The sequence below is a fragment of the Prinia subflava genome, chromosome 12 (genome assembly GCF_021018805.1).
Source record: "Prinia subflava isolate CZ2003 ecotype Zambia chromosome 12, Cam_Psub_1.2, whole genome shotgun sequence".
Taxonomy (NCBI): Eukaryota; Metazoa; Chordata; class Aves; order Passeriformes; family Cisticolidae; genus Prinia; species Prinia subflava.
In genome coordinates, this window is record NC_086258.1 from 20285951 (window position 1) to 20298601 (window position 12651).

Sequence of the window (12651 nt, forward strand, 5' to 3'; positions counted from 1 at the left end):
TGGGCTTGAACACTTCCAGGGATGGGAGTTTACACGGCTTCTTCTTGACACGTGGGTACCACCAGAGCCCCGCTCCGCGAGCAGGGACGTGGTCACACCGAGCTGGGGGCGCTGGGATGCCAGCCACGCTGTGAGGTGCCACCCACGCTGTGAGGTGCCACCCACGCTGTGAGGTGCCCGGGCTCGGGAGCGGAGCAAGGACAGCCCCTGCTGGCAGCCTTGGCCCGTCTGCGGGCCCCTCCCGGGCCGGGCAGGGTCGCGGCGGGCTCCTCCCGGGGAGGGTGCGCTGGGGTGGGACGGGGCCGTGGGATGGGACGGGGCCGTGGGATGGGACGGGGCCGTGGGACGGGACGGGGCCGTGGGATGGGGCGCGCCGGCCCCGCCGCCCCCGCCCCCGGCCCCGGCCCGCCCAGCGGGGAAGGAACCGGCTCCTACCCCCGCGCGGTGCTGCCATTCCCCGGCAGCAGCGCTGCGCTCCTGCCGCGGCCATGGAGGCTTTCTGCGGGTCCCGCTTCTGGGTAAGCTTCTCCCTGCTCCGCTTCGTGCCCGGCGGGGAGGCCGGGGCAGCGCCGCGCCCGCTCCGCCCCGGGATCCCCCAGTGTTCCCCGGGATCCCCTCGGTGTGTGCCCGGGGTCCTCCGGTGTGTGACCGGGATCCCCCCGTGTGTGACCGGGATCCCCCCGTGTGTGTGCCCGGGATCTCCCCGTGTGTGTGACCGGGATCCCCCCGTGTGTGACCGGGATCCCCCCGTGTGTGACCGGGATCCCTCCGTGTGTGACCGGGATCCCCCCGTGTGTGCCCGGGATCCCCCCGTGTGTGACCGGGATCCCCCCGTGTGTGACCGGGATCCCTCCGTGTCTGCCCCGGGATCCCCCCGGTGTGCCCCGGGCCGGGCAGCGCCGTCCCGGAGCCGGCGGTGCGGTGCCTCCGCTCGGGCAGGACGGAGGGTCCCGCTCCGTTCTGTTCGTCCTTCAGCATCTCCGCACCGGAGCCAAGACCCTCCCCCGAGCATCCCGCGGGGGATGCGGCTCTCCCGGCACAGCCGCCTCTGGACCTGGCGATGACCAGCCCGGGCCCTTCCTGGCTGTTCTCGCACTTGTTCTGCTCTTCGGAGAGATTTCCATGGCTGGCAAAGGCTCCCCTTGCAGAGCTTTGTTCCTGCTAGGAGCGGGCTGGGTTCGTGGCAGCCCAGGGTGTCACCGGCCCCGGAGGATTGCGGTGAATTCCGGTGATTTCTGTCAGCACTGGGAGCCCTCAGCCCCTTGGGAGGCTGATTGCAGCGGGCATTGGGTTTGTAATCACAAAGTCTGGGAGTTGCTGCCACGCTCTGCTCTGATGCTGAGGGTGTGTAAGTGCTGTGTTTCCCCGAGGTGCAGCGCGGTGTTTGCCTCTCTGCTGTGCAGGCACACACTGAGACCATGAGTAGCCATGAAGATTTGAGCACGTGTGCAGAATCTGGAAGTGCCCCCCAATTAATCAGGTTTTTTGTGTCCCTTTTTTTACACTGCTTTAGCTCAAGGGAGATTTTTTTTTCCTCAAACGAGGAGCAGTAATGAACAGGAATGTCTGAAGTTGCATCACTGCTGGGAAGCTGCTACAGGACAGGACAAGCAGTTGGCCCTGAGCACTTAATGCTGAGTTTCATCCTCATATAACTAATTACCTTTCAATATCTGTCCCAATATTACTAATTAAAAGAGGAGTTTGGCTCCTAATCCCCTTGGTTACATTTCTCTGTTTGTATTTCATTTCCAAGTGCTCTGCACCCTCTCTGCCACAGCAGTTGGCAGATAAGCTTGCTCAAACAAGTATTTTCATATATTGTTTCTACCATCAACACTTCCAGAACAGGAACAAGCACAAACACATCAGCCCTGCTCCCTGATCCCTTGGCTGCCTCAAAGCAGCTCTTGGCTTCTCAGGGAAGGGTGGCAGTGCAACAGCTCCTGTAGCAGTTGTTGATATGTTCATGTAAATATCCAGGGAGATTTCCTGGTTTGAAGTATGCAGTGAGTGTGTCATTCTGTACTTTATGCTGTGGTGTTACACTCCAGCACCCTCTGTGCTGCTCTCGGGGTTTTCTGTGCTCTCTGTGGACCCATTTCCTTTCTTCTTCCACAGTTCCTTGGGGTCAGAACAACTTTCCATGTGCTTAATTGTTTTTAAGAGTGAAACTCAACAACTCTGAGAAATGTATCACTGTGACTCCATGACCAGCAGGCTGAACTCAGTGATTGCCTTATTTTTGGTATTTTCTGTTAGCAGGAGTATACACATTGCACTGATTTTGTAGGATATTTTAAGTGATGACCAGGTAGGTGACAGACACCTGGAAACGATTTCCTGTGCAAATATGTTGTTCCATGAGAAAATGTAGGTAGAGGCTTTTATTTGAAATCTGCCCACAAAAGTTGGGGTTTCTCTTGCTGCATTTGAGGAAGGGAGAACACAGTGAAAGGCAGTTCCCAGCCTGTGCACCAAACTAATGAATGGTGTCCAGCTTTGCAGTTCAAAACAAGAACTTGATCAAATGTGAACCAGTATTAATGTTCAATTTTTCATTAGCTGATGAACTTAGACTCCCCATTTTTTGCCAAAGAAAATTCAGGTATTTTTGGAAGCTGAATGTCGTATTGGTGCCAGTTTTAAAACTGTTTAGAGTGAAAGGAAACATGCTGTTCCAATTTAAACATTTCTTTGTTTTGGAGTTTAAATCAACTACAATACTTTTCTGTTAAAAGAGGATCAGAATAAAACCAAAATAGTTCAGAATTAGCTCATGAAAATGTTTATCTTGAAATATATCAACTTAAACAGATGATTGATTTATGTTGGATTTTTTGGCTTATTGGAAGTTTTGGTTTCAACTCCTCACCCTGATTCAGGGTGGGGAATTTTGCTGGAAATTTTGCTGGTTTGCATTTTTTTTTTTTGCAGAGGCAAAATAACTTCCTGCTCAACACATTTGAGAAATAAGAAATGAAAGGGAACACTGTAGATCCCATTAGAAATCTATAAAAGCTTTTGGCTTGCAGCCACTTTACCTGTTGAACATGGAATCAGCAAATTGCTAATACAAATGTAGGTTATTTGTACATAAAAGAGGAACAGCTGGGATATTATGTTTTCATAGTGCATTGTGAACACTCTTCATCTGAACCCTTGGAATCACTGTCTATTCAGCTGTTAATATCTGATATTCCCATGCTAACTGGGGAGGAGGGGAATGTGGCAGCACATACCCACACAAGGCAGGCCTTAGGTGTGTTCTTCACCAGGGCCCATAATCACCTCCTGTTTACTGTGTCACATATTTGCTGTGCTAAATAGGTGTGCCAGTTAACGTGACCCACAATCTCCATCTGGAGAAGGAGATGCCAGTGAATTACCAATTTTTTGGTGCTTGTGTCCTCCACTGTGGTGAAACATGAGCAGCTTCTTTGAGTGGGGAGCAAAGTCATCTCCTGGGGAGTGTTTGTTACAGAAGTGTTTCAGCCTAGTGATTAAAGAGCAAAACTTGGAAAAAACCAAATTCTGTTCCAGAGAAACCTTGTCTTCCTGCAGCTCAGCCTCCCTAAGTGAGATTAAAACATTGGGTGCTCAGCGCTGCTATTCAGTAATGTTGGGATGAGGGGAAATAAAACACCTTGGTCTGCAGACAAGCAAAGTGCCTGGGCTTTAACCAGCAGCTTGTGTTTTGGGTGGTGTGGTTTTTTTACAGCATAAGTGGGAAATGAGAGAAAAAGTGATGGAACATTTCAAAGGGGAGACCACAATTTCTCAGTTCCTTTTGATGCTGCTCAGCTGACAGCTCCATTTCCTTACTCTCTCTGTGTCTTGGGGTCCTGACAGATGTCTTGTTTTTCCCCATCCCACGTGGAGTGCTGGCTCCTTCTTCATCCAGAGGCTCTTGAGTAACCCAGCAGGAAATGCAGCAGCTCTAAGGAGTAACCAATACCTCAGCCCTGGCTTTGTGATAGTCCTGTACAAAGCAGCCCTTTAACCTTCAGGTTCATGGCTTCACCTTGAGTCACTCTGTCAAATTTTGGTGGACTTGGGCTAAAAGTCATACTGCTCTCTGAACCAGCAGAGCAGGAAAGTGCATTTCAAAGTGCCAGAAGTTCAACTTCTTCTTTTGCTGCATCATGTTTAATTTTTTCTGTAGTTGAAGACGAGCTGTAGTAAGGCAGGAATATTTCTTTCCAGGAAGATGACAAATAGCATATATTTGTAGCATGTGTACAAGTTTACTTAAACCCCCCTCACAACTTCCGTGGCTTGGCCCTAAATTAATAGTAAAACATTTAATTTTAACAATTCCATTCTATTTTCAGCTAAATAAGTTCTAGCAGAGGATGAGGGAAGCAGAAGGTGACAGGAGATCACTGCCAAGGAAGGCTCCTGCAGTGGGGCACTATGGTCCAGACTGGCTGTTGTTTATATTTTAGTTTCCCCTTCTGCCACCCTGTGCTAAACACAGAATGCTCAGTGTTTATAGAGATTGAAACATGATACAGATCTCTGTATAATCTTTGTTAACTGCATCCAGCTTCAGCTGAATCCCACTCCTGTAAATCTCTTGACAAATAACTGCATGGGGCACCTGTGTTCTTTCTGATGTTAGGTGATTTTAGCAGTCCCTTCAGACATCAAATCTGGGAAGTTATGCTCTCTCAAAGGGTAGCTGGGTTGGCAACATCCTGAAGTTAAAATCAATTAAGTACTCAAGCTCAAATTCTCCAAGATTTTCATGCTTTGACATGAACTGAATGGAAGCTTTGCTAATTGATTGGGGCCAGAGATTCTCAACGTCAGGAGCAGTATAAATATAAATATTTAGCATAGGATTTGGAGTATTAGCTAGGACCTGACACCATTCATCTGTGTGTAAATGGCAAGACTGTGCAAAGAGCCTGGATTTGGCACTCTTTGGGAAAGACAAAGTGTGGATCTGAGAGCTGTGGGCAAAACCTGATACCACTGAAAGCTGCCAGTATCAAGTGAGTCCTTTGGTGATTTAATTATTGAAACTCTGCAGCTTTCAACACAAAAATGCTCCTCCCCTGGGCCATTTTAGCATATGTGACACAGCTGGAAGCTGTGGTGTCTGGGACTTAGGAATGCTATAAAGTTTGCCTCCTGAAAAGAAATTATACTGGAACTTAATCCGAGTCACATGAGGAGCTCCTTAAAACGTAGCTAAAATTTAATAGTTGTATTTAGGAAAATAAAGCATTTTGAGATGGGCCTCAGCTACCTGGCAGGTTGTGTCATGGGAGAGACAATCCTTTCCTTCTGACATGTGTAATTTTGTACTGTATTAAAATAAGGAGACTATTAATGTTTAATTAAAAAAAATTTTAAAAATCATTTGAAAAACATATTAAATGAGGTCTTTGATTTTTCCCAGTAAGTTCATGCTGGATTTTTCTCCTGATCTCCCCTTGACTGGGATGGGCCATTCTCCACTTGCAAATTCCTTGGCTGAGCTTGTGAAGAGCAGAGTGGCCGTGAGCCAGAGATGTTCCCAGGAATGTGCCCAGGCTTTTGAACACCCACAGCTCTGATTCCATGCTGGCCTGTGTGAGCTGGCATCTTGTCCCTGTGCTGATCTCCTGGGAGCATGAGAGGCAAAGTCAATGCAATAAAATTTAGATAATTTACAGTAATGTCATGTGCCAGTGTCATAAAGCCCTGACTTAGAACAGAATGAAGAATGAAGGAGATGGAGAAGAGAAACTGTTTCATGGGAGTTGCTTCAAAAGTCACAAGTAATTTAGTTTAAGAAAAAATAATATTTTTTCTCTCTGAAACTAAGAATGCATTTGACATTTGTGCAATTGTGCTCTCCTCTTCCCTCTAGTTGAATGATTTTTATTCTAGAATATCTTCCAACTGCTCTCAGAGCAGTGCTGATGGCAATTTTTCTGTGACAATCTTTTTTATTGGTGGAATACATCAGCCCAACTGGCTGGGCTGGCTTAAAATGTCATTACAGTGGGACTGTGTCCTTCACAGCTGTTTGAGCTGTTCCTGTCCCTTCAAATGAGCTACATTCGTGATGATCCTTCAATGAACCCAACTCCTTTAACTGAAAGGAGATGGGATGGCTGAAATCAAGGATATTTCCCCCCCAGCCATTATCACACTGGGCTGCAGCAGGGCAGCCCACTCCTTTACACAAGGCCATAGGAAAAGCCCTCTGTGATTCCAGTAACAGGGAGTTTCTCCCAACAGTGCATAGCTTTGGTCAATTTGAACTTCCTTGTGTAGGAACAGTCCTGCTTCTTTTTCCTCTCAATCCTGCCTTTGATTCTGGAACATTTTTACCTGAATGTTTGCACCATGCCCTCCCTTCCACAAGTAAAAAATGTCCCTCTGTCCAAGCAAGAGGCCTGAGTGTCACTGATACAGCTGAAATAGATGGATTTTATTTTTACTTTAGGTGTATCTTGTCTTAGATCCATATATATAGAGTGGTTTCCTTCACTATCTCCCTGAGGCTACAGGGGCTTTTCTGAAAAAAAAAAATTCTATTACCTGGTCTCCCATGGCTGTGGGGAATATGAACCTGCCATTTTTTAAAATTTTTATTTCTGTACCTGACAGCAAAGAAGCTCTGAACTTCTAAACCTGAAAGGAGAACAAAAATGGAAATTACTGTCTAGTGCTGATGTCTAGTCCTCAAGTACATGGTGTGGTTAATAGCATTTGTATCATGAAACTTCAGCTTGAGCAAAAACCTGTGACAAATTAACTCCACAGTCATAAACCAACTCCTACAGGCTCTGGCCCTGTGCCAGGCCTATTTGATCCCTTAAAATAACCCACTAAAGATCCTTTTACTGCTAGAAAAGAAAGTTCAATCTGCCTGGTGTCCTTCAGTTATGTAGAGAGCTGGTGCAGTGTGGTTTGTGGAACAGAAAAATACAATTTCTGGTTATCTGTGTGGTTCATGCAGAGCTGGAAAAGCTGATGTCCCTCAACCCCTTCTTTCTGAGCAGTGTTGCTGCTCTCAAAAATGCTGTTACCTCTTGCCTTTACCAGTGGGAAAAGTTGTCCTGTAATCATGAGGAGGAATTGAGTTGTGCAGCAGCCCCTGGGGATCAGTGAAGCACCCACTCCTCCTGTAAGTGACCCTGTTCCTTTGGAGGTGTGAATGGTGGGGGTGCTCTCAAAAGCCCATTTGAAACTGGCACTGTTCTGGAGGCCTGCAGCTGTACCTGCTGGCATTTCTGCTCTAAAATGACTATTAGAGTTTGTTCCAAAGAATTTGTTAACAGGGACCAAGCAGAGGAGATGGACAACAGGCAGAAATGGGAGGTGAGACCTGGGGAGGCTGAGATGAAGCTTGAACTGTAGCTGAGATTGAGCCCTGGCAGTTTTTAGTGTTGCAGTTCAGATCCACTCTCATTCCTGGCAGGAGGCAGTGTGGTAGAGCCAAGAAAAAGACACCCTTTTTATTTCTTCCATTTCCTTTTTGATACCTTTCCTTTTATTTGTATTTTTTTTTGTTCCTAGGCTGTGCAAGTGAAATCCCTGGCAGGTTATTGACCATACCTAAGGGCAGAAGAAGGTCAGGAAGAGTCTGCTTTGCATTCTAATTCCCACTAACGATTTGTTCTTCACGAGAAACCATTCCCATGTTAGTGTACCACAGGGAAGCATTGTTACTTTCAGTTATTCACTTCCATGGTGGATGTGTTCCTTCCTGGCCAGCTTTCCTGTGTGATTGTTAATCTTCCATAGCATGCAAAGCAGTGATAACAGACATGTTATCATGTTTCTGTCAGCCTTGGGTAGGGTGTGAATGACATCAGCCCAAATGCCTTCACCTTCCAGCAGATAAAGGCTGGGTTTGTGTTTCCTGTGCTTTTTACCATTCTTTTGGAGCTGGAGAAATTTGGAGAGAAATGTGTATTAATGTATCCATTTAAAGGAGGGAACTCCTTGGCACTGCAGGGATGCTGTAAGGCTTCCAGGGTTTGGGTGCTCTCTGTTGCTGTTTGAGGAACATTACTGCAGCATCAGTGATGCATTAAGATTTTAGCTTTTCTGGTTTTCAGATCCTGCACTGCACTAGTGGAGAACTCTGAACTCCACATGGAGTGTTTGTGAGCTCTCTTCACGTTTTGGTCAGACAAAACAATCCTTCTGTGCCTGAGAACCAAAGACACCCCACAGCCTCAGGCCTCAAAAAGTACAAACAAAAGTGAATTGGGGAAACTGGGGGAATGTGACTTCATTACCTGAACCTGAATTAACCCCTGATATGCAAATAGACCAAACTTATTTCTGTCTGAAAAACTGGTGACCATTGTCCAGCTTGGGTGTAGCCTCTGCAGGCTTTTGCACTGCCCAAGGTGCATCTGTTGAAGGCCTTTAATAAAAACCCACTTTACTCTCTTAACTCTGTCTAGCCTCTGTTCTAGGTAGCCAGTCCAAGGCATCATCAGCAATTATTTTAACTGCTGGGTAAAGCCAGCTTTATTTTAAGCTTCTGTAGTGGAGTAGGAGTTGATTTAGACATAAACTCAAGACCAAAACTCCAGCTGGTCTTTTTCAGCAGGGTTCTTTGACATCATCTGGGGATTTTGGGAAAGGGACAGACAGGAATTCCCCTGTCTCTGTTTTGCAGCCAAGTTTTAGCTTACTGTTCTTTAAATGCTTTAATGGATGATGTGCAGGAAACCCAAGACACGTGGCACTGAACTTTTTTTCTTTTAAAGGCATTATCAGTTTCAAGGATGGCTTTTGCAATAGCAATCTTTTTTTCCAGAGGGGAGAATGTAATAGAAAGTACTAAATATTAGAGCAGATTTAATACTCAGAGCTTCCCCTGTTGAACACCTTCCCTTAATGAAGATCATGTATTTAAAACTAGTCATTTAAATGCAAGTCCTGCTGCCCAGATGCCCCTTAGTACAAGAACTGTGTTTATCCAAAGACAGACAGGAGTGATGGGTGTGAGTGAAAACTGTGGCAAGGGCCCTGTCAATGATCCTTGAGTGATCAGGAGAAAGCCCCAATAATTTGTAGGTTTTAGACCCAACAGATCCCTTTTCTGCTGTGAAGCTGTAACAGGCATCTCTAATCTTTTCCCATGGGTGTTTGCATTGTATTTAAGTACCAGAGGATGATGTAAAGGGTGTGCCCAGGCAGTTCAGCATAGAGGTCTGGTGATTTCTGCAGTAGTTTATCTCGCCAGCAGAGCCTCCAGCACCAAGGATCCTGCACCCAAGGGAGTGCAGCTGCCTTTGGCAGTCAGGAGAAGCCACAGAGCACAGTGAGTCTGCATTAGTAACAGGTCACAGGTTATTGTCCTCAACTCTTGCTTGTGGGTAAGTGGGATGGCAGCAAAAAAAGAAAAAAAGAAAAAAAAAAAAAAAAAAAGAAAAAAAAAAGAAAAAAAAAAAAGCTGGCTGGGATGGACATGCTGCTCTTGTGGTTTCTCTGGGATGAGTTTTGTGGAGAAAATTGTGTTTCCCAGCATTTGCAGCTGAGGACTTAGCCTTGGGAGGGAGAAGTGCCTGCTGCTGGGGCACCACAAAAGTGCCAGCAGAGTTTTCAGTGGGCTGTCACTGAAGGGCAGGGCTGTGATGTCCAGGGAAAGGAGAGCACAGAGCCCCAGGCCGAGGAGCAGGGCTGCTCCCCACACCAGGGTGTTGGACACCTTCTAGCAGCAAGCACAAAGGTGGTGTCCAGTATTTCCACTCTCTGCCAGAACAGGACACAAGAAACAATCCAAGGTGCTCTGTTTCCCAGGACACAGTTGAGAAAGGCAAAGGCAGAGTAAAGCAGGAGCCCTGAAGACAGGAGGCCACGAGCTGGTGTGTCCCTGCAGCCGTTGTGTCTCGTATTTGTTCTGCAGGGTGGAGCTCTGGAACTTTACTGCTGCACTGAAGGGTATTTAGCAATATGGAACAAAGTTGGCTTGGTCAGGAGAGATTGTAATGAACCTTTGTGTCATATTCTGACTCAAAATGAGTTGCTGAGGTTGGAGGGGTTGTTGGAATACACACTGCCATGTGGTGATTTATAAAGCTGTAAAGTAGAACTTCAGCTCCATGAAGAAAGATCCTGCTGGATAAAACAAAACCAAAACACAACTTGAAGACTCCCTGATTTAAAAGGAATAATAATAATAATAATTCATTGTCGAGTCCCTTCTCCATGAAATATATCATCCATGGTTTAACCCCAGCCAGCAGCTTCTCACTAATCCCTTCCAATTCCCTGCTGGGATGGGAGAAGACTTGGAATAAAGGTAAATCCCATGGGTTGAGACAATAACAGTATAATAACTGAAATAATATAATTGTAATAACATAATGCAAAGGGAGACAACAAAAAAAGAGAGACAGAGCAATATATCAGCTACGAGGGGGAAAATAAATAAAAGTGTATTTAAAAAAAGAAATATTCAAGAACTCTATCCCAGGACACATAGCAACTTCAGTCTGGTCTCAGGGAGAACACGTTATTTGTATAGAATTCAACTACTTAGCTGTTTTAGGCACTGTTCTTCTAACAGGGACCCCTCTCCTGTTCAGTATGGGAACAGTCTGCTCTCAGAGCAGCAGCAGATCCTTACAGAAACAGAGCTTTTCCAGGAAAGCTTATTTATCTGATCCAGAATGGAATTGGACCTGGAAAAACATCACCAAGAGGCCAGTAGTCAGTCCTGTTACCTTGGCCAGGGGTCTCTCCCTCAGCCCACATCCCTGTTCCCATGTGCTGTGGCTGTAGTAGGTTCTTGTTGGCCATCACGTGGGTACTGCTTCCTGTGGTCTCACACAGTTTTGGAAAGGTTCTACTTTTATTCTCAGGGTTAATTCTACTGAATCTCAAAATCTTACTCGTCTCTCTTTTTTTTTTTTTTAAGGACAGAATTTTTGGTTTCAGGCCAGCTGCATTTTTACATTCAGAAGTGCAAACCCTTTGCCTTGTTTAAATAAGAGTCAATGCAAACCCTCCAATGGCTTGGCAGCCCTGCAGTCTGTGTCTTGGATACAATAGGCAGCCTGTGTTCAGTTCAGAAGTTAATGGACATCTGGGGCTGTTTCTAGCTTGCTGTCAGACAGAAAGCTATTTGTGGCCATTTTGGTCTTACAGGAAAGGTTTAAATTAAAAAAGGGGGGCAGGGTTCCTCTCAATGTCTTTTCCCTTAAACAGAGTCATTTTATTCTGTGCTTCAGTTGTTGCTATTCTTGGTCTGCTTTCCTTTTCCAGGATTTTTTCCAATAAGCAAAAGGAACACAATTGCAAACATGCTCAAGAAGTTGCTAAACCACATCTCATTTAAAGAGGAAATCAGTATTTTGTTGAATAAATGAGAGTAGATAAGCTCCTACTTGGGAACTAAAGAGCTCCAAACTTCTACAGGGCACTCCTGCCCCAAGCAGGGTAGCTGCTGGAAGAGCTTATTATGTTAAAAGATGCTGAAATGTTTTGATGATGAGCCAAAAAATCAGTGCTCTTTCAATGTTATCATCCATTCTGGTGCCACAGACCTGCTGGCTGGAGGAAAACACAGCAATAGTTTGAATGTGGGGCTGGAGTTCTGCTTTGTTTTGATCTTGTGTTTGAATTGCTGTGTAATTGGCCCTGTGTTGTTGATTTGTGGTTGAAGCTTGCCCGAGGTCTGAACAAACCTGTTGAGGTAATTGGGGCTCTTTTCATCCTGCTGGCCCACGCTGGGTGCCCGAGTGCCTCCAGAAAAAGCCATTTCTTGGCTGGAGAGGCAGCAGCAGGCACGGCTCAGATGTGGAGCTGGTGGATCTGTGCCAGCCTTCAGCACTGCCAGAGCTGGAGCACTGCATGACAAACGTGGCACAGTTCAGCCACACTGTCCTGCACCCAGCCAAGGCTCTGCACTCTCATCACACTTAACAATTTTGTGTTTGTGGACGAGTTCAGAGATGCTCGTGCCTTCTGACAGATCGGCAGTGAAATGGAAAGGTTCTCTGCAGGCTGTGGCTCTTCAGTTCTACAATCAAGCACTGCTTTCACCATTTGATCTCTTTCGTGCTGGTAAACAGAAGAAGGACTGGAAATACTCGGAGGAATTGATTTTCAGAGCAGTCTGTCACAAGGGATGAGAAGTGAAACTGAAACACTTCTGTAGAGAGTTCACACGCTAAAATAATTAAGTAAATTATTGTAGTGCAGAGATAAGGTATATTTCACCCAGGGATATCTTAGTTTTATCTAATTAAATCTTGTTAATGACAGTACAACAAAGTCATTTTACATTCCCTGCAAGTAGGTACTTATCTGCCACATGTAAGATGACACATCAGATGGCAAAATCCAAGCTGTGAATTTCCAAAGGGTTTGATTAAAACCAACTTCCCCTTCACCATATTGAAGGTTCCGTTTTAGTCTGAACTTATGTAACTGTTTGTATGCAGTGCATTCAAATCCACAGGTACAAGTGCATATGGGGCTTATGGTGTCCAGGATCACAGCTGCAAAGCTTTACTTGAAATGTTTAAAAAAAACCCCCTGATTCCTACTGCATGTTCAATACATTTCTTTGGCCTTTGTTTAGAATGGGGAAGTAATTAAAGTTGGAAGTTGAATATGCGTAAGAAGGACAAAGTTTTAGTCATAAAAAGAGGGGATTATCCCAGGTCAGCGTAAGGTTGG

General features: G+C 45.8%; 1 protein-coding gene across 1 annotated transcript in view; it reads left to right on the forward strand.

Annotated features, from left to right (window-relative positions):
* Positions 1-363: 363 nt before the first annotated feature.
* ABCC3 (ATP binding cassette subfamily C member 3) overlaps positions 364-12651 on the forward strand; it is a 48115-nt gene continuing 35827 nt past the window's right edge. Inside the window, 2 exon segments of the mRNA XM_063408829.1 lie at positions 364-445; positions 448-518. Of these exon segments, the coding sequence (XP_063264899.1) occupies positions 364-445; positions 448-518 (153 nt within the window).